General features: G+C 35.0%; 1 protein-coding gene across 1 annotated transcript in view; it reads left to right on the forward strand.

Annotated features, from left to right (window-relative positions):
- LOC143235758 (protocadherin Fat 3-like) overlaps positions 1 to 19,238 on the forward strand; it is a 247,269-nt gene that overhangs the window by 148,566 nt on the left and 79,465 nt on the right. Inside the window, 10 exon segments of the mRNA XM_076473962.1 lie at positions 295 to 498; positions 2,226 to 2,324; positions 5,206 to 5,322; positions 6,529 to 6,643; positions 6,646 to 6,704; positions 8,553 to 8,802; positions 12,937 to 13,218; positions 14,063 to 14,157; positions 14,641 to 14,781; positions 16,976 to 17,078. Of these exon segments, the coding sequence (XP_076330077.1) occupies positions 295 to 498; positions 2,226 to 2,324; positions 5,206 to 5,322; positions 6,529 to 6,643; positions 6,646 to 6,704; positions 8,553 to 8,802; positions 12,937 to 13,218; positions 14,063 to 14,157; positions 14,641 to 14,781; positions 16,976 to 17,078 (1,465 nt within the window).

The raw sequence follows: 19,238 nt of genomic DNA on the forward strand, positions 1-19,238 counted from the left end.
AACTAGTATTGTCTCAAGTGAGTAGGTTTCGAACATTCGATTAGCTAGATCACCATCAGAAGTAGTGCTAATTAGGTAGAGCTACAGGGAAAAGCTAAAAACTTCAGTGTATCGTAGGTGTGCGTGTCTGGATTTCGAAAACCTGGAAATTTGGTTGAAAGAACAACCAGTTGATTATTTAAGTAGATTAAAAGTTGAACATATAATAAAGGGTGGACAGGTAGCTTAACGAATGTCGATAAATTTTATCACCTGGTGTGTCTTGATTGATACTTCACATTGTTTTATCTTTAGGCTGTTCTGAAGGTAATTGTTAGTCCAGCTGAAGATCGGGATCCAAGGTTTAATACACGCCACTACAACTTTTCTGTGTTGGAGAACTCAGCGGGAGCCCTGGTCGGTCAAGTGTCATTGAAGCCAAGGACGCATCGTTTAAACACAGAAACCGTTTTTAGTATCATCAACTCTGATATGAAAGAATTATTTAGTATTACCAAGGTAGATGTTATTGTATCTAGAGAAAAACAAACATACAATTGATGGTTAAATTCTGTAACCAAATTGTTCCATGGTTTTAATTTTCCTTCTACGTTATTTTTGTTCTTTGTTTCACCTTACTGACACTTTGAAACACTTCATTATGTATATTGTTTGAAACTAACTTAAACTACATCAAACAGTACTGTATTTCACAGGACAAACAGACCACATCAAACAGTACTGATCTCACCAGACAAACAGACTACATCAAACAGTACTGTATTTCACCAGACAAACAGACCACATCAAACAGTACTGATCTCACCAGACAAACAGACAACATCAAACAATACTAGATGTCGCCAGACAAACAAACCACATCAAACAGTACTGATCTCACCAGATAAACAGACCACATCAAACAGTACTGATCTCACCAGACAAACAGACTACATCAAACAGTACTGATCTCACCAGACAAACATACCACATCAAACAGTACTGTATTTCACCAGACAAACAGACCACATCAAACAGTACTGATCTCACCAGACAAACAGACAACATCAAACAGTACTGATCTCACCAGACAAACAGACCACATCAAACAGTACTGATCTCACCAGATAAACAGACCACATCAAACAGTACTGATCTCACCAGACAAACAGACTACATCAAACAGTACTGATCTCACCAGACAAACATACCACATCAAACAGTACTGTATTTCACCAGACAAACAGACCACATCAAACAGTTCTGGATCTCACCAGACAAACAGACAACATCAAAAATTACTAGATGTCGCCAGACAAACAGACCACATCAAACAGTACTAGATGTCGCCGGACAAACAAACCACATCAAACAGTACTGATCTCACCAGATAAACAGACCACATCAAACAGTACTGATCTCACCAGACAAACAGACCACATCAAACAGTACTGATCTCACCAGACAAACAGACCACATCAAACAGTACTGATCTCACCAGACAAACAGACCACATCAAACAGTACTGATCTCACCAGACAAAGACCACATCAAACAGTACTGATCTCACCAGACAAACAGACCACATCAAACAGTACTGATCTCACCAGACAAACAGACCACATCAAACAGTACTGATCTCACCAGATAAACAGCCCACATCAAACAGTTTTGGATCTCACCAGACGAACATACCACATCAAACAGTTTTGTATCTCACCAGACAAACGGACCACATCAAACTGTTCTGTATCTCACCAGACAAACAGACCACATCAAACAATACTGGGTGTCACCAGACAAACAGACCACATCAAACAGTTTTGTATCTCACCAGACAAACGGACCACATCAAACAGTGCTGGATCTCACCAGACAAACAGACCACATCAAACAGTACTGATCTCACCAGACAAACATACCACATCAAACAGTGCTGAATGTCACCAGACAAACTTACCACACGAAATGATATCAGACCTCAAACAATACTAAAACAGAGCAGCAAATGCTTGTCGTTCAAGGATATCAAAAGGGTTAAAAACTTGAGTATAGATTTTCCCTTTAAGGTTTGAAGAACGGCTAATATACCCTGAAATTTTATTGTTTACTATATAAAAAACAACTAGAGAAAGTTATCTTTTTTTTTCAAACAAATTTGTAAAAGTCTAAAACATATTTGAGTTGTGTTAGTTTTAATAAATGTTTAACACATCATCACAACCTTTTCTTACATCTCTATGAAGAGTGGACAGATATTTACTAAGATTGGGTTGGACAGAGAGAAACGTAGCAGACATTCCTTTACTGTCATGTTGGAAGAACGCAAGCCGTCTACTAAAATAGTAAGTAATACGACAATATATTTGAATCTCTATTAAACTAATAGCTAGCTTCTTTATACGCCACACTTGATGATAAAATATCGTAATATCTGTAAGCAAAAAAATTATTATCTTATTTTAATATAGTTTGGTTGTTTTATTTATGTTTGTTAACATTTGTTACCTGGTTTCCTTGTTATTCTCACAGCCAGGTCCTTATGTATATGTGTGTGTGTTTCCGCACGTGTATTTCTAAAACTAGTGAAGCTAACACGGAAATTTTTGCAAAAGATGGAAAATCATTATGGGACAGCCCTCTCCAAATTTGAACCAAATCCGGAATCCAATTTTGGACTACTTTAAAGCGTTTTGTATAATAAGGAGACAGGTCATACCGGAAGACAGGACATTTTCACAGTTTAGGGTTAACAACTGTGTATAGTGTGAATAGATTTGTACCAAATGTCTTGGACACATTAAGGTTGAGACTTCTCACCACACTACAGAAATATAATCCGGATTGTTGATCATTCTGGATTTGAGAAGGATCTTCTAAGTGAAAGTTGACGTTATTCAATAAAAACGCAGACACTCTTAAAAAGAATCAGTGGAACGAGAGTATATAATCTCTCTGATTGTTCTTGCTTTCTTTTATAAACCTTCAAAGTCTTAAAAACATATTTAGGTTCTTTCAATGCCTTCCAGACGCTGTTTACAAAAGTCCATGTGGACCTCATAGACTTTTAAAATTATTTTCTCAATTGCCTATCTTATTAAAAGATTGTGGGTCCACGACATTCTTATCTGATGATCTGTAATAACTTTATTATAACAAGAGATGCACATAGATCATCCAAACACAGTATAACAGAATAATGTTAACTGCGGTGTTGGATGTTTCTAATAATTTATGGTTTCCATTTATAGAACCCAGCAAGATATGTATTGAGGTATTCGATGTTCATGATAATTCATGGTATCTATTTATAGAGCACGAGCCAGGTACCTACCATGATATCTATTTATAGAGCGTGAGCCACGTACCTACTGAAGGGTTGGATATTAATAATAATTGATGGTATCTATTTATAGAGCACGAACCACGTACCTATTGAAGTGTTGGATATTAATAATAATTCATGATATCTATTTATAGAGCGTGAGCCACGTACCTATTGAGGGGTTGGATATTAATAATAATTCATGATATCTATTTATAGAGCACGAGCCAGGTACCTACTGAAGGGTTGGATATTAATAATAATTGATGGTATCTATTTATAGAGCGTGAGCCACGTACCTACTGAAGGGTTGGATATTAATAATAATTCATGATATCTATTTATAGAGCGTGAGCCACGTACCTATTGAGGGGTTGGATATTAATAATAATTCATGATATCTATTTATAGAGCACGAGCCAGGTACCTATTGAAGAGTTGGATATTAATAATAATTCATGGTATCTATTTATAGAGCACGAGCCAGGTACCTACTGAAGGGTTGGATATTAATAATAATTCATGATATCTATTTATAGAGCGTGAGCCACGTACCTACTGAAGTGTTGGATATTAATAATAATTCATGATATCTATTTATAGAGCGTGAGCCACGTACCTATTGAATGGTTGGATATTAATAATAATTCATGGTATCTATTTATAGAGCGTGAGCCACGTACCTATTGAAGGGTTGGATATTAATAATAATTGATGGTATCTATTTATAGAGCGTGAGCCACGTACCTATTGAAGGGTTGGATATTAATAATAATTCCTGATATCTATTTATAGAGCACGAGTCAGGTACCTACTGAAGGGTTGGATATTAATAATAATTCATGATATCTATTTATAGAGTGTGAGCCACGTACCTATTGAGGGGTTGGATATTAATAATAATTCATGATATCTATTTATAGAGCACGAGCCAGGTACCTATTGAAGAGTTGGATATTAATAATAATTGATGGTATCTATTTATAGAGCGTGAGCCACGTACCTATTGAGGGGTTGGATATTAATAATAATTCATGATATCTATTTATAGAGCGTGAGCCACGTACCTATTGAAGAGTTGGGTATTAATAATAATTGATGGTATATATTTATAGAGCGTGAGCCACGTACCTATTGAGGGGTTGGATATTAATAATAATTCATGATATCTATTTATAGAGCACGAGCCAGGTACCTACTGAAGGGTTGGATATTAATAATAATTCATGATATCTATTTATAGAGCGTGAGCCACGTACCTACTGAAGGGTTGGATATTAATAATAATTGATGGTATCTATTTATAGAGCACGAGCCAGGTACCTACTGAAGGGTTGGATATTAATAATAATTCATGATATCTATTTATAGAGCACGAGCCAGGTACCTATTGAAGAGTTGGATATTAATAATAATTGATGGTATCTATTTATAGAGCGTGAGCCACGTACCTATTGAGGGGTTGGATATTAATAATAATTCATGATATCTATTTATAGAGCACGAGCCAGGTACCTACTGAAGGGTTGGATATTAATAATAATTGATGGTATCTATTTATAGAGTACCTACTGAAGGGTTGCCAGATGGTACCTACCTACTGAAGGGTTGGATATTAATAATAATTCATGATATCTATTTATAGAGCGTGAGCCACGTACCTATTGAGGGGTTGGATATTAATAATAATTCATGATATCTATTTATAGAGCGTGAGCCACGTACCTATTGAAGGGTTGGATATTAATAATAATTGATGGTATCTATTTATAGAGCACGAGCCAGGTACCTACTGAAGGGTTGGATATTAATAATAATTCATGATATCTATTTATAGAGCGTGAGCCACGTACCTATTGAATGGTTGGATATTAATAATAATTGATGGTATCTATTTATAGAGTGTGAGCGAGGTATCTGTTGAGGTGTTGGATGTTAATGATCAAATACCAACCTTTGTCCAGTCGTACCAGGGATCTGTGAAAGAGAATGCTCCTTCAGGAACTCCAGTATCTATAGTAAGTTTCCTGTTATTCTGATTGTGTTGTATAATCAAAGTTTAACTAAAGTGACCAGTCGTTATCTCACAAGAAGGACTACCAACTGTTGTCGGTAACCGTTGTTTAATGTTGTGTTTATAGCATCAGAAGTTTTATACTACAAGACGGCTACTGTTAGTAATAAGAATAACGGATACATTTAACTGTCCTTCAGACACAACCACACCATCTTAAGACCTCTTCAAAACACGCGTTATTTTCCAGATATGTTATAATGAACTCTTGATCACTAAAGTAACAGCCTTTAATTAAATTATCCAAAATTTAACTGACTACATCTATTTCCATGTAACACAGTCCTAGCCATGGTTGGTCGCATTACTCACTCAATGTTGTGAAAATTTTAAACCTAAATAACTCGTGTTTGTTGTTACAGTAAGTAGGGCTGACCTTCACCTGTACCAAAGTCGTAACCATGGTAAGTATGATCCAGTCAGTCTTGGGACTGGATCGTAACCATGTAAACCACTGTTATTTTCTCTGGAATTATATAAACGTACAATATAATGTATCGTGGCTGATTTTAAGCCATGTAAATAGAATTAGAATCTTCAGCTGGAGTAAATAAAATTGGATAAGGCTAAAAAATCACCTCTAAAAGTGAATAATTTGCACCAAGTAAAATAAATATATGTGTATTATATTACACTTTGTAGCACGTGAGATTATAAAATGTATCCTAGGTTTTGGAGGTGGCTGAGAAGTAGGACACACATTACGGTGGAGATACACTATCTATCAATCTTAACCTCCAATTCACTAGTCTCAGATAAGAAGATTAGAAATTAGGAGAGTGAAATGTGGGTGCTCAAGCCCACAACGTCCCACATCTATATCACCCTTCACTACCTGCAGACAGTTCTGGGAAGGTGACTGCTCTCCCAAGTTAAAATAAGAAAAATATAAAGATAAAAATGAACATAAAAACAAGGAAAATAAAGTACTACCATTTAGTGGTAACTAAGTTAAAACTTGAAGTTAGTCTTCCTGCCTCCAGTATGGTAGAGGCATTAATTAACACGACATCACTAGTGTGATAGTTTACTGTGACTGTCTTGCTTTTAGTACCTTACTGTTAACTAAAAATAATTATTAGTAATTTTTATTTATCTTGTGTGTATATGTTCGTAATGAGAGACAACTAAATGTGTGACTTTTTATCAGAAGCCAAAGATTTCGGCAGTAGATAAGGACATTGGAAACAACTCAGTAATTCATTTCTCCTTAAGTGGACAAGGAAATGAACTCTTCCACATTGAAGATGATGGAGAGGTTCTTTTCTTACCCAAAATCCTCAAGTCGTACTAGACCGTGAAGAGAAGGAAATATACGAACTAAAGGTAATGATTTGAAAGTACTTGTACCAAAGATCTGAGATCTGGTGGAGTTACTAGATGTTAATTTTAACTCCCAGCCATTTTTATGTGAGTTGTGATTGATTGATTAATTATTTGTAAATAAGTGCAACGCTACACAATGGACTATCCGTAGTCTGCCCAACACAGGTATCAAAACTCGGTTTCTAGCAGTGTGAGTCCATAGACATACCGCTGTGCCACTAGGGGGCTTTTATGCGAGAAGAACAAAACAAACTTTTGATTTTCATCAAATACTTCAATAAAAATAAGTCATTACGTTCTATCTGTGGTTGAGGTTTATAACAGAATTGGCTTAACCTTTATACATTGTTCAGAAATATCAGAACGTTATCCTTCGGACTGCTGAAAATAGGTATCAAACACTGACTATGGCTTCTGGACACATTGATCCTACAATTATACTAGCTTCTGAAAACACTGATACTACAATTATACTAGCTTCTGGAAACACTGATCCTACAATTATACTAGCTTCTGGAAACACTGATCCTACAATTATACTAGCTTCTGGAAACACTGATCCTACAATTATACTAGCTTCTGGACACACTGATCCTACAGTTATACTAGCTTCTGGACACACTGATCCTGCAATTATACTAGCTTCTGGAAACACTGACCCTACAATTATACTAGCTTCTGGAAACACTGATTCTACAGTTATACTAGCTTCTGGGAACACAGGTCGTACAATCACCCTTGCTTCTGGGAACACAGGTCGTACAACCACCTTTGCTTTTGGGAACACAGGTCGTACAATCACCCTTGCTTCTGGGAACACAGGTCGTACAACCACCCTTGCTTCTGGGAACACAGGTCGTACAACCACCTTTGCTTTTGGGAACACAGGTCGTACAACCACCTTTGCTTTTGGGAACACAGGTCGTACAATCACCCTTGCTTGTGGGAACACAGGTCGTACAATCACCCTTGCTTCTGGGATCGCAACTCTTATGTTCACGCCTCTTCTATCGATTACACAATGCTTATCATACAATCCTAGAGTTGCCGGCAGAAATTTGACAAAAAATACATTTCATTCAACTGTTGGTGAACATTAACGATGTTTCTTTTAATTTATTCGGTGTATCGTTTTAGTTTTGTGTCCATACTGTCACATAGTTAAATCATATATTGTGTACAAGATTTAGCGACCTGTTTCCTGTTAAGCGCAAAATTCCACAAATGGTTCATTTCTGCTGGTGCCAACCACGGGTCGATATTTAATTTTTATCATTTACTACCCCGTGAGTATTTCAGGGATACTAGTGTTAAATGTAAACTACCTTATAGTTAAGGTCATGTTCCTCGGCCATAAGTGTGAGGTCTTATAACGCTAAAAATCGAATTTCGATACTTGCGGTTGACAGAATACTGATAGCCGGTTGTGTAGCTTTGTACTTAAAAACAAACAAACAAACTATTTTTTTTTATTATTAGCGGTGAGCTTATGGATTTAAAACATTGAAATTCGCGGTTCGATTCTCTTGTGAGAGAGGGAAGAGATGATCATCCAGTGTTTAGCTTTACCGACTATGAAAAAAATGCCCCAAGAGTTGGCGGTGGGTGGTGATAACTAGTTGCCTTCCCTATAGTCTTACACTAATAATTAGGGACTGCTAGTGCACGTTGCTCTCGTGTAGCTTAGCGCGAAATAAAAATAAATAAAGAAATAATTCTTAACGTTTTTAACACCGACTAACATTTTTCTTTTCTGGTGTTCAAATTTTACAAGCTAATTTCCATATGACGATTACGTATTGTCATTTCAACCAGTGATTCAGTTTTTATCTTTTCTTAATGTCAAAGGTCATTGCCACAGATTTAGGAAACTTGAGCTCCTCAACTTTCCTGAGGATCACAGTAGAAGACGAAAATGATAATGCTCCTCAATTCCAACATGGACCACTTCTGGTTAAACTTCCAGAAACCGCCAGTCCAGGTTCAAAGGTAGTTCAAGTCAGTGCTGCGGATAGTGACGCTGAAGGGGTCAACTCGAAGGTAGAATATATTATCACATCTGGCGGAAAAGATGAGATCAGAATAGATCGAATAACAGGTGAGAAACAAAAAAAGTTGTTTATTTTAAATCGGTGGTTAATGTCATCGAACATTTCAACACTTACTGTGGTTCTTGACAGTTGAGATGTATGGAAGTTTTACATTTCAACTCTTGTACCTTACTCTGGTTCTTGACAGTTGAGATGTATGGAAGTTTTACATTTTAACTCTCGTACCTTATTCTGGTTCTTGACAGTTGCAATGTATGGAAGTTTTACATTTTAACTCTTGTACCTTACTCTGGTTCTTGACAGTTGAGATGTATGGAAGTTTTACATTTTAACTCTCGTACCTTACTCTGGTTCTTGACAGTTGAGATGTATGGAAGTTTTACATTTTAACTCTTGTACCTTACTATGGTTCTTGACAGTTGTGATGTATGGAAGTTTTACATTTTAACTCTTGTACCTTACTCTGGTTCTTGACAGTTGTGATGTATGGAAGTTTTACATTTTAACTCTCGTACCTTACTATGGTTCTTGACAGTTGCGATGTATGGAAGTATTACATTTTAACACTTGTACCTTACTATGGTTCTTGACAGTTGCGATGTATGGAAGTTTTACATTTTAACTCTTGTACCTTACTATTGTTCTTGACAGTTGCGATGTATGGAAGTTTTACATTTTAACTCTTGTACCTTACTCTGGTTCTTAACAGTTGCGATGTGTGGAAGTTTTACATTTTAACTCTCGTACTTTACTCTGGTTCTTGACAGTTTTGATGTGTGGAAGTTTTACATTTTAACTCTCGTACTTTACTCTGGTTCTTGACAGTTTTGATGTGTGGAAGTTTTACATTTTAACTCTTGTACCTTACTCTGGTTCTTGACAGTTGTGATGTATGGAAGTTTTACATTTTAACTCTCGTACCTTACTATGGTTCTTGACAGTTGCGATGTATGGAAGTTTTACATTTTAACACTTGTACCTTACTATAGTTCTTGACAGTTGCGATGTATGGAAGTTTTACATTTTAACTCTTGTACCTTACTCTGGTTCTTGACAGTTGAAATGTATGAAAGTTTTACATTTTAACTCTCGTACCTTACTCTGGTTCTTAACAGTTGCGATGTGTGGAAGTTTTACATTTTAACTCTCGTACTTTACTCTGGTTCTTGACAGTTTTGATGTGTGGAAGTTTTACATTTTAACTCTCGTACCTTACTATGGTTCTTGACAGTTGAGATGTATGGAAGTTTTACATTTTAACTCTCGTACCTTACTCTGATTCTTGACAGTTGAGATGTATGGAAGTTTTACATTTTAACTCTTGTACCTTACTCTGGTTCTTGACAGTTGTGATGTATGGAAGTTTTACATTTTAACTCTCGTACCTTACTATGGTTCTTGACAGTTGCGATGTATGGAAGTTTTACATTTTAACACTTGTACCTTACTCTGGTTCTTGACAGTTGAAATGTATGAAAGTTTTACATTTTAACTCTCGTACCTTACTCTGGTTCTTGACAGTTGAAATGTATGAAAGTTTTACATTTTAACTCTCGTACCTTACTCTGGTTCTTGACAGTTGCGATGTATGGAAGTTTTACATTTTAACTCTTGTACCTTACTCTGGTTCTTGACAGTTGAAATGTATGAAAGTTTTACATTTTAACTCTCGTACCTTACTCTGGTTCTTGACAGTTGAAATGTATGGAAGTTTTACATTTTAACTCTCGTACCTTACTCTGGTTCTTGACAGTTGAGATGTATGGAAGTTTTACATTTTAACTCTCGTATCTTACTCTGGTTCTTGACAGTTGAGATGTATGGAAGTTTTACATTTTAACTCTCGTATCTTACTATGGTTCTTGACAGTTGAGATGTATGGAAGTTTTACATTTTAACTCTCGTATCTTACTCTGGGTCCTCACATTAAAGATCTATAGAAGTATTACTTCATATCGTATGAATGATCTACCTACCACGTTTATTCATACCACCATCTGCCGCTCATAAAATTACAGATATTTTTGTGTTTTTTCTTTTTTAATACAGGTTTAAAATTTTCTTTTTTTTCAAAAAATGTTTAGAGTGACAGACAGTTAGAAATATTACATTGTTTACTTTACGTGTGGACTTGATTTAACTACCTGAGTGGATCTAACATCTTGAAGTATTACTGGGTATATGGCAGAAAATATCAACATTTCATAAACACTTTTGTATTTACTGATGTGTTTATCCATAATTGTGTTTAATGACATATATGTGATGTATTCATCCACAAAACTACCCACACGATTTTTGTCAGAGGGCGCTACCCATAATTGTGTTTATTGCCATTACACTAGCAGCTAAAATCTTAAGGTCAATGAACATAAAGACAAAATATGCATTTTGCATTGTTAGACTCAATCACTTATTTGAGTAGAGCTTCGAAAGACAAAAATAATAAAAGGGAAAATAAAAATAAAAAACGTTTTAGCATTTAATAGGAAAATGTGAACACTATGAAATTAGCCTAAATACTAGCTGGTCAAAAGTTTAAGAACACACTGAAACGAAGCGTTAATCGGTAAACACGTAACGAAATTTAGTCATTTGTGTTCAAGCATTAGCGTTGTCGACATCACCTACTGACATCTCCTGTGTTACATTGGGTAAAAACATGGCAAAGTCTAAAAAGTTGACAGAGTTTGAACGTGGCAGAATTGTCGAGCTGTAAAAGCAAGGTCTCTTTCAGCGTGCCATCGCTGGTGAGATTTCGTATAATAAAATTGCTGTTGCAAACTTCTTAAAAGATTCTGAGGGATATGGAACGAAAATTTCAAGTGGTCGGCCCAAGAAAATTTCACCGGCGTTGAGCAGGAGGATTCGACGGGTTTTCTGGCAAGACACCAGTCGATCGTCGAATCAGATTAAGGGCCTTACGGACGCAGAATGCAGCTCCAGAACAATAAGACGGCGTTTACGGGAGAAATGCTTTAAATTTAAAAACCGTAAACGTCTTCAAAGGCCATGCATTCTTCCACACCACGAAACACCTCGGTTACACTTTGCTGAAAAGCACCAAACATGGGACAAAGAAAAGTGGTTTTGATCTCTGATGAGAAAAAAATTTAACCTGGATGATCCAGATGGCTTCCAACGTTACTCTCACGACAAGGATATCCCACCGGAGACATTTTCTACACGACACAGTGGAGGAGGTTCCATCATGATCTGGAACAATTCCGTGGAACAATGGAGCTTTAGGTTATACAGGGGCGTCAAACAGCAGCTGGCTATATTGGGATGTTGGAGAGACCATCCTTATTGACTGAATTCCCTCGTTTGTGTGTAAATGACTGGATTTTTCAGTAGGACAATGCTGCAATCCACAATGCCCTTAGGACAAAGGACTTTTTTCATGGCGAATAACGTGATTCTTTTGAACCATCCAGCGTATTCTTCCTAACTGAACCCCATTGAAAATGTTTGGGGGTAGATGGCAAGGGAAGTCTATACAAGTGGACGTCAATTCCAAATAGTTCATGATCTTCGTGAAGCCATCTTCACCACTTGGAATAACATTCCAGCCAGCCTTCTGCAAACGCATGACAAAGCGAATGTTTGAAGTTATTCACAATAACGGCCGTGCAACTCACTACTGAGACCTCTTGTTGGGCATTTCCTACCCTGTTTAGGACTTCTTTTTAGTATGGTCTTAAACTTTTGACCAGCTAGTATTTAGGCTAATTTCATAGTGTTCACATTTTCCCTATTAAATGCTAAAAATGTTTTTTTTATTTTTATTTTCACTTTTCTTATTTTCATCTTTCGAAGCTCTACTCAAATAATTAGTGGAGTTTAACAATGTAAAATGCATATTTTCTCTTTATATTCATTGGCTCTTAAGATTCACCAGTGTATTTATGATGTATTCATCCATCACAACACTACACGTTTTTAATCAATGTTATCTGTAATTTTCTTTATTAATGAATTTCTCGTGGTCTAATCTATAACGTTGATTATTCTAGTAAGTTGTTTTGTAGAACTATTTATATCTACAAGTCACATAAATCTGAATGAAGACTTATAAACTGACCGTCGATAAAAACTTTTAAAACATTGATTTATACCCATATAAGTTTTCTGAGAAGTTCCGAATAGATTTGTTATACATTCCCTTAATCTCGTTACAGGGGAAATCTATGTTGTTGGAATTTTAAGTCCCGAAACTTTCTACCTGCTGAATGTTAGTGCTGTTGATGGGAAAGGGTTAGAAGGGTCCATATACGTTAATATCACCGTTACTGATGTGAACGATCATCGACCAACCTTCGTCAAACCAGAATACACATTTAGCATACTGGAAGGAGATTACCGAGACCAGCGGTGGAAGCTGGGAGTGCTACACGCTGTGGACGAGGATACGGGAAAGAACGGACTTGTGGATTACAATCTCTTGTTGGCGTTTGATGAAGGTATGTTAAGGGCTGTCCATTTAATTCTCTGTAGTTATATAAAAAAACAAAAGAGTATTTTTTCATTATATTTTCTGTTGTCTTTAAATAACATATTTTATCTGAAGTCTTCATTAAAGCCTAAATAAACGCCGCTAAATAAATACTAGTGAAAATGATTGGATAGATAATATAATAATTATAGAATAATGGTCGTTAATATTAATGACCGTGAAACTGCTCTTGGGTAATTTTTACTCAAGAGAGTGAAGTAGGTTTGGAGTAAAACAATTGAATTTTGAGACAGTGAAGTAGGTTTGGAATAAAACAACTATTGAATTTTGAGAGCGAAAAGTGGGTTTTGTAGTAAAACAATAGTTGAATTTTGAGACAGTGAAGTGGGTTTTGTAGTAAAACAACAGTTGAAATTTGACATTATGAATAAATTATTAATACCACTATTGAACTTAAACCAGTGGATTTCTTGTATAAAAATACAGTGGAATAAAGCCAAATAATATTCATCGTATCATACTTCTATGGAATATATTACATTATGCCTTCCTTTTTGACACCCAAGAAATACATTGTAGTAAACTTTCATCTGTATTAAATCAGGCGTTTAAAATTTAGTATTGGATTGAGTTGGATTAGGCAATAGTTTCGAATCATAAATATTAGTTTGGTGATTATGTCAAAGGCTAATAAATATTGTCTCTTAAAATTGAGGTAATTGTTTTTCGAAAAAAAGTTAATAGAAGTTAAAACATTAGAGTTCTTAGAAGAAAACATTGCATAAAATCTGTTTTATCAGTTTTGTTTTAACAACAATAAAATGCTAACACTAAATTTTAAAACATTTTAGGCTTCCCGTTCATGGTTGATGTCCACACAGGAGAACTTTTCGCCAAAGGAATTATTGACCGAGAAACTCAGTTCTCTTATGTATTTTCAGTCATGGTATGATGTTTTTGTCACTATTTTATTTAGGCTTAAGTTTCACTTTTATCGTTTTGGTAAAATGCAAACCATGTTTTAAAACAATTCTCATAATTAATTAACTTTTACTTCATTTGTCAAACTTCCTTAATTTTTGCTAAAAGAATACAAATCATTTCTTGTATTTTAAAATACTACAGATGTTTTAATTATAATAAATTATTTATTCGATCCGTAAATTGCTAGGAAAGTTTAATTTAACAAAAATGTTTTTGAATATTTTAAATACCCAGAGTGCTTTTTGAAATGCAAAAATATATATTATTTATTTCTGTAGAAAGTTATGGGCATAAAAATGAAATAAGAGTTATAGAACCAAGAATTCGGGTCTTCGTTTATGTGCATATCATGCGCGAAATGTTTCAAATAGTTCAACTTACAGGTAAATATGTTAATATTATTATAATTTTACCACTGATAAGTGAACATTAATTGTTGCTCTAGGCCTTGGACTACGGTGAACCACCGCTAAATTCTACAGTAAACGTTACCATAGAAGTGAAAGACGTAAACGACCAGCGACCACGATTTTCATCAGATTTTTATCTCGCTGACGTTGTCGAAAACAAAGATCCTGGAATGAAGGTGGGAACCGAAAATTAGAATAATTTAAAAAAATGAAAGTAAAATACTGCACTGAAACTGGATTTGAAAATCGAGATCTTATATGAAAAGTGAGGTTTGAAAAACGACGTATGGTCGTAAGCTGATGAGAATTCGAAATTTCATTCTCGAGTAATAAAACAACAAAAGAACCAAAAAGTGATAAACTTGTTCGTATATGAGTTTTGGAAATCAAAACTTTGTTTGAAACAATATGTACAACCGTTGTTATGGTGGTAATTAATAAATATTTTAAAATAATACAAACAATTAAACAGTAGTTAGGCTTAGGTGATAATTTAGGCTATTGACCATGACTGATATCCGTGAGAAATCAATATCGATTAGGTGATTTTAGAAGTTGTTTTAAAATCAAAATCTTCGCTAAGAAAAGGTAGGCCTGAAACGTGAACATGTTGATTTCATAATTTTTTGTAAGTTTACGTCATCGTGTTACTTTATCTCCGTTCTTTTGTTATAATGTGTCGCCTTGAGTTTATTGTCACTGTTCACATCTACCTAGCTTTCTAAAGATAATATAATGTTAATTAATTATCCATATTTATATATCCCTACCATTAATAAATTACAGTTAACACTCTTAATCAACAACCCAGCTAAATCTCGTTATTTAAAAATCAAAAAGCCTTTGTTTAAACCATTAGTTAAAATTAAGACTTAATTACAACTAATTATCATAGTATGATAAATATTCGTTTTACTGTATTGACTTATAACTTATCTAACTAAAGCTTAAGAAGTTCTGATTCCCTCCTCCAGAGGGACAGTTGTAGGTCTACAGGTCTACAACGCTAAAATCAGGGATTCAGTTCCCCTCGGTGGACAGAGCTGATAGTCTGATGTGACTCTGCAATAAAAAAGGCGGAAGATTTCCGAAACGTCCAGTTGTCGTCCATTCTACAGTGTTTCAACAACAAAGAAATTATGAATAGAGGGCGTTTGCCATGAAACTTTAATTTGATTTGTTTGTAATTAACATAAAGCCACACAATGAGCCATTTGTGTTCTGCCCACCACGGGTATCGAATAATGCGGTTTTAGCTTAGTAAGCCTGAAAACATACCATTTTGCCACTAGAGGCCCATTAATTTTATGTTAAATTAGATCAATTTGTTGGACGTACTTTTCGCGTGAATTATATGATGACCGACGATTGCTCGCATTTTATCATCAGAACGATCATATTCAATATGGTGTTTTTGGGTGCAAAAATTTAGGATATTGAACCTCATATGGTTAAAACTTAACTAGTACAACTGGTACTGATGTATTATGTTTTGTATGTAAGAGTATTTGATAGATATTAGAGCTCCAAAACAACATTTTTAACGTATTTGATAAAACAAAATGGTTGAATCTATTTATATTTGGGGCCCGGTATTTAACGATTAAACTATCAAAGTGTTCTTTCAGTCTTAAAAAGGCCCGGGCGTGGTCAGCTGGTTAGGGCGCTCGACTTTCAATCTGAGGGTCGCGGGTTCGAATCTCCGTCACACCAAACATGCTTACCCTTTCAGTTGGGGTGTACGTTATTATGTAATGGTCAATCCCACTATTCGTTAGGATGCAGCACTATAACTAGCTGCATCCCTCTAGTGTTACGCTGCTGAATTAGGGACAGCTAGTGCAGATAGCTCTCTTGTAGTTTTGCGCAATCTTCAAAACCCACCAGTCCAAACTATAGATATTTGGTTTTCAAAATTATTTGCTTAAGTTTGCTGCTTCCTAGTTTACTGGAGAGACTTAGAACACTCGAAGGTACGTCTAAGTGTTCCCATAAGATTGGCATTAAGTGGCTCAAAGAGCAGCGAAAAGCCCTTGTGGCGGAGGGTATTGCTGACTGACGTCCCTCCTTCTGGTGAGTATCTTAAAATTAGATACGTTTATACATGAAATCTCTGGATCACTTAACTGCCCGTTTAGGCCTATAAAATATCGCTCCAGTTTATAAGACAAATACTGTGGTCTGGTTTGATACACAAGTCAAGGTATTTGAAATACGGTTATAACACTCAGAGGGGTACAGAAGTGTTGTGTCGTTTCTTACGATCTCCAGTTGGAACTTTATTTCATTAAATTGAGAAGCTGAATATTCATAGAAAATTAGAATGGAATATTCTCACTTGTGAATAATGTTACGTATAAATTTGTTCAGGTTACAAAAGTGTCTGCATTTGATGGTGATATTGGAGAAAACGGTGTTGTGTTTTACGAACTCGGTGAAGGCCACGAGAATCAGTTTTATATCGACAGCAAAGGTAAATAAATTACCGATAATGTATCCTTGGTTTTAAAACGTTGTGACGAGTTTACTTATGTTTCTGTTGAAATCTGAACTGTTAACTCGTTTAAGAATAATGTTATCCTGCCTGTTTTTCCCACAATTCTGTTTCCAACCAGTTGAAATAAAGCTTTTCAGTTTAAATTGAACATAAAGTTTGTTAAAGATTATAAAACATTAAACTACAATAACCTCACAGTGAGGACGGAACATTAAACTACAATAACCTCACAGTGAGGATGGAACATTAAACTACAATAACCTCATGATGAGGATGGAACATTAAACTACAATAACCTCACCACGAGGATGGAACATTAAACTACAATAACCTCACCATGAGGATGGAACATTAAACTACAATAACCTCACAGTGAGGATGGAACATTAAACTTTAACTGAAACACTAGAAGATGACAAACTCAATATTACAAGAGTGCAGTGAAAGTACTTAAAGTAGAACTTGATAAAGGTTTATGAGTATTGTTATACACTGGTGTGTTTGGATTTTTAAAGGTTTATGAGTATTGTTATACACTGGTGTGTTTGGATTGATAAAGGTTTATGAGTATTGTTATACACTGGTGTGTTTGGATTTTTAAAGGTTTATGAGTATTGTTGTACACTGGTGTGTTTAGATTTTTAAAGGTTTATGAGTAGTGTTATACACTGGTGTGTTTGGATTTTTAAAGGTTTATGAGTATTGTTATACACTGGTGTGTTTGGATTGATAAAGGTTTATGAGTATTGTTATACACTGGTGTGTTTGGATTTTTAAAGGTTTATGAGTAGTGTTATACACTGGTGTGTTTGTATTTTTAAAGGTTTATGAGTATTGTTGTACACTGGTGTGTTTAGATTTTTAAAGGTTTATGAGTATTGTTGTACACTGGTGTGTTTGGATTGTTAAAGGTTTATGAGTATTGTTATACACTGGTGTGTTTGGATTGTTAAAGGTTTATGAGTATTGTTATACACTGGTGTGTTTGGATTTTTAAAGGTTTATGAGTAGTGTTATACACTGGTGTGTTTGGATTTTTAAAGGTTTATGAGTAGTGTTATACACTGGTGTGTTTGGATTTTAAAGGTTTATGAGTAGTGTTATACACTGGTGTGTTTGGATTTTTAAAGGTTTATGAGTATTGTTATACACTGTGTGTTTGGATTTTAAAGGTTTATGAGTATTGTTATACACTGGTGTGTTTGGATTTTAAAGGTTTATGAGTATTGTTATACACTGGTGTGTTTGGATTTTTAAAGGTTTATGAGTAGTGTTATACACTGGTGTGTTTGGATTTTTAAAGGTTTATGAGTAGTGTTATACACTGGTGTGTTTGGATTTTTAAATGTTTATGAGTATTGTTATACACTGGTGTGTTTGGATTTTTAAAGGTTTATGAGTATTGTTATACACTGGTGTGTTTGGATTTTAAAGGTTTATGAGTATTGTTATACACTGGTGTGTTTGGATTTTAAAGGTTTATGAGTAGTGTTATACACTGGTGTGTTTGGATTTTAAAGGTTTATGAGTATTGTTATACACTGGTGTGTTTGGATTTTAAAGGTTTATGAGTAGTGTTATACACTGGTGTGTTTGGATTTTTAAAGGTTTATGAGTAGTGTTATACACTGGTGTGTTTGGATTGTTAAAGGTTTATGAGTAGTGTTATACACTGGTGTGTTTGGATTTTAAGGGTTTATGAGTAGTGTTATACACTGGTGTGTTTGGATTTTAAAGGTTTATGAGTATTGTTATACACTGGTGTGTTTGGATTTTAAAGGTTTATGAGTATTGTTATACACTGGTGTGTTTGGATTTTTAAAGGTTTATTAGTATTGTTATACACTGGTGTGTTTGGATTGTTAAAGGTTTATGAGTAGTGTTATACACTGGTGTGTTTGGATTTTTAAAGGTTTATGAGTAGTGTTATACACTGGTGTGTTTGGATTTTTAAAGGTTTATGAGTAGTGTTATACACTGGTGTGTTTGGATTTTTAAAGGTTTATGAGTATTGTTATACACTGTGTGTTTGGATTTTTTAAGGTTTATGAGTATTGTTATACACTGGTGTGTTTGGATTTTTAAAGGTTTATGAGTAGTGTTATACACTGGTGTGTTTGGATTTTTAAAGGTTTA

The sequence above is a fragment of the Tachypleus tridentatus genome, chromosome 12, assembly GCF_004210375.1.
Source record: "Tachypleus tridentatus isolate NWPU-2018 chromosome 12, ASM421037v1, whole genome shotgun sequence".
Taxonomy (NCBI): domain Eukaryota; kingdom Metazoa; phylum Arthropoda; class Merostomata; order Xiphosura; family Limulidae; genus Tachypleus; species Tachypleus tridentatus.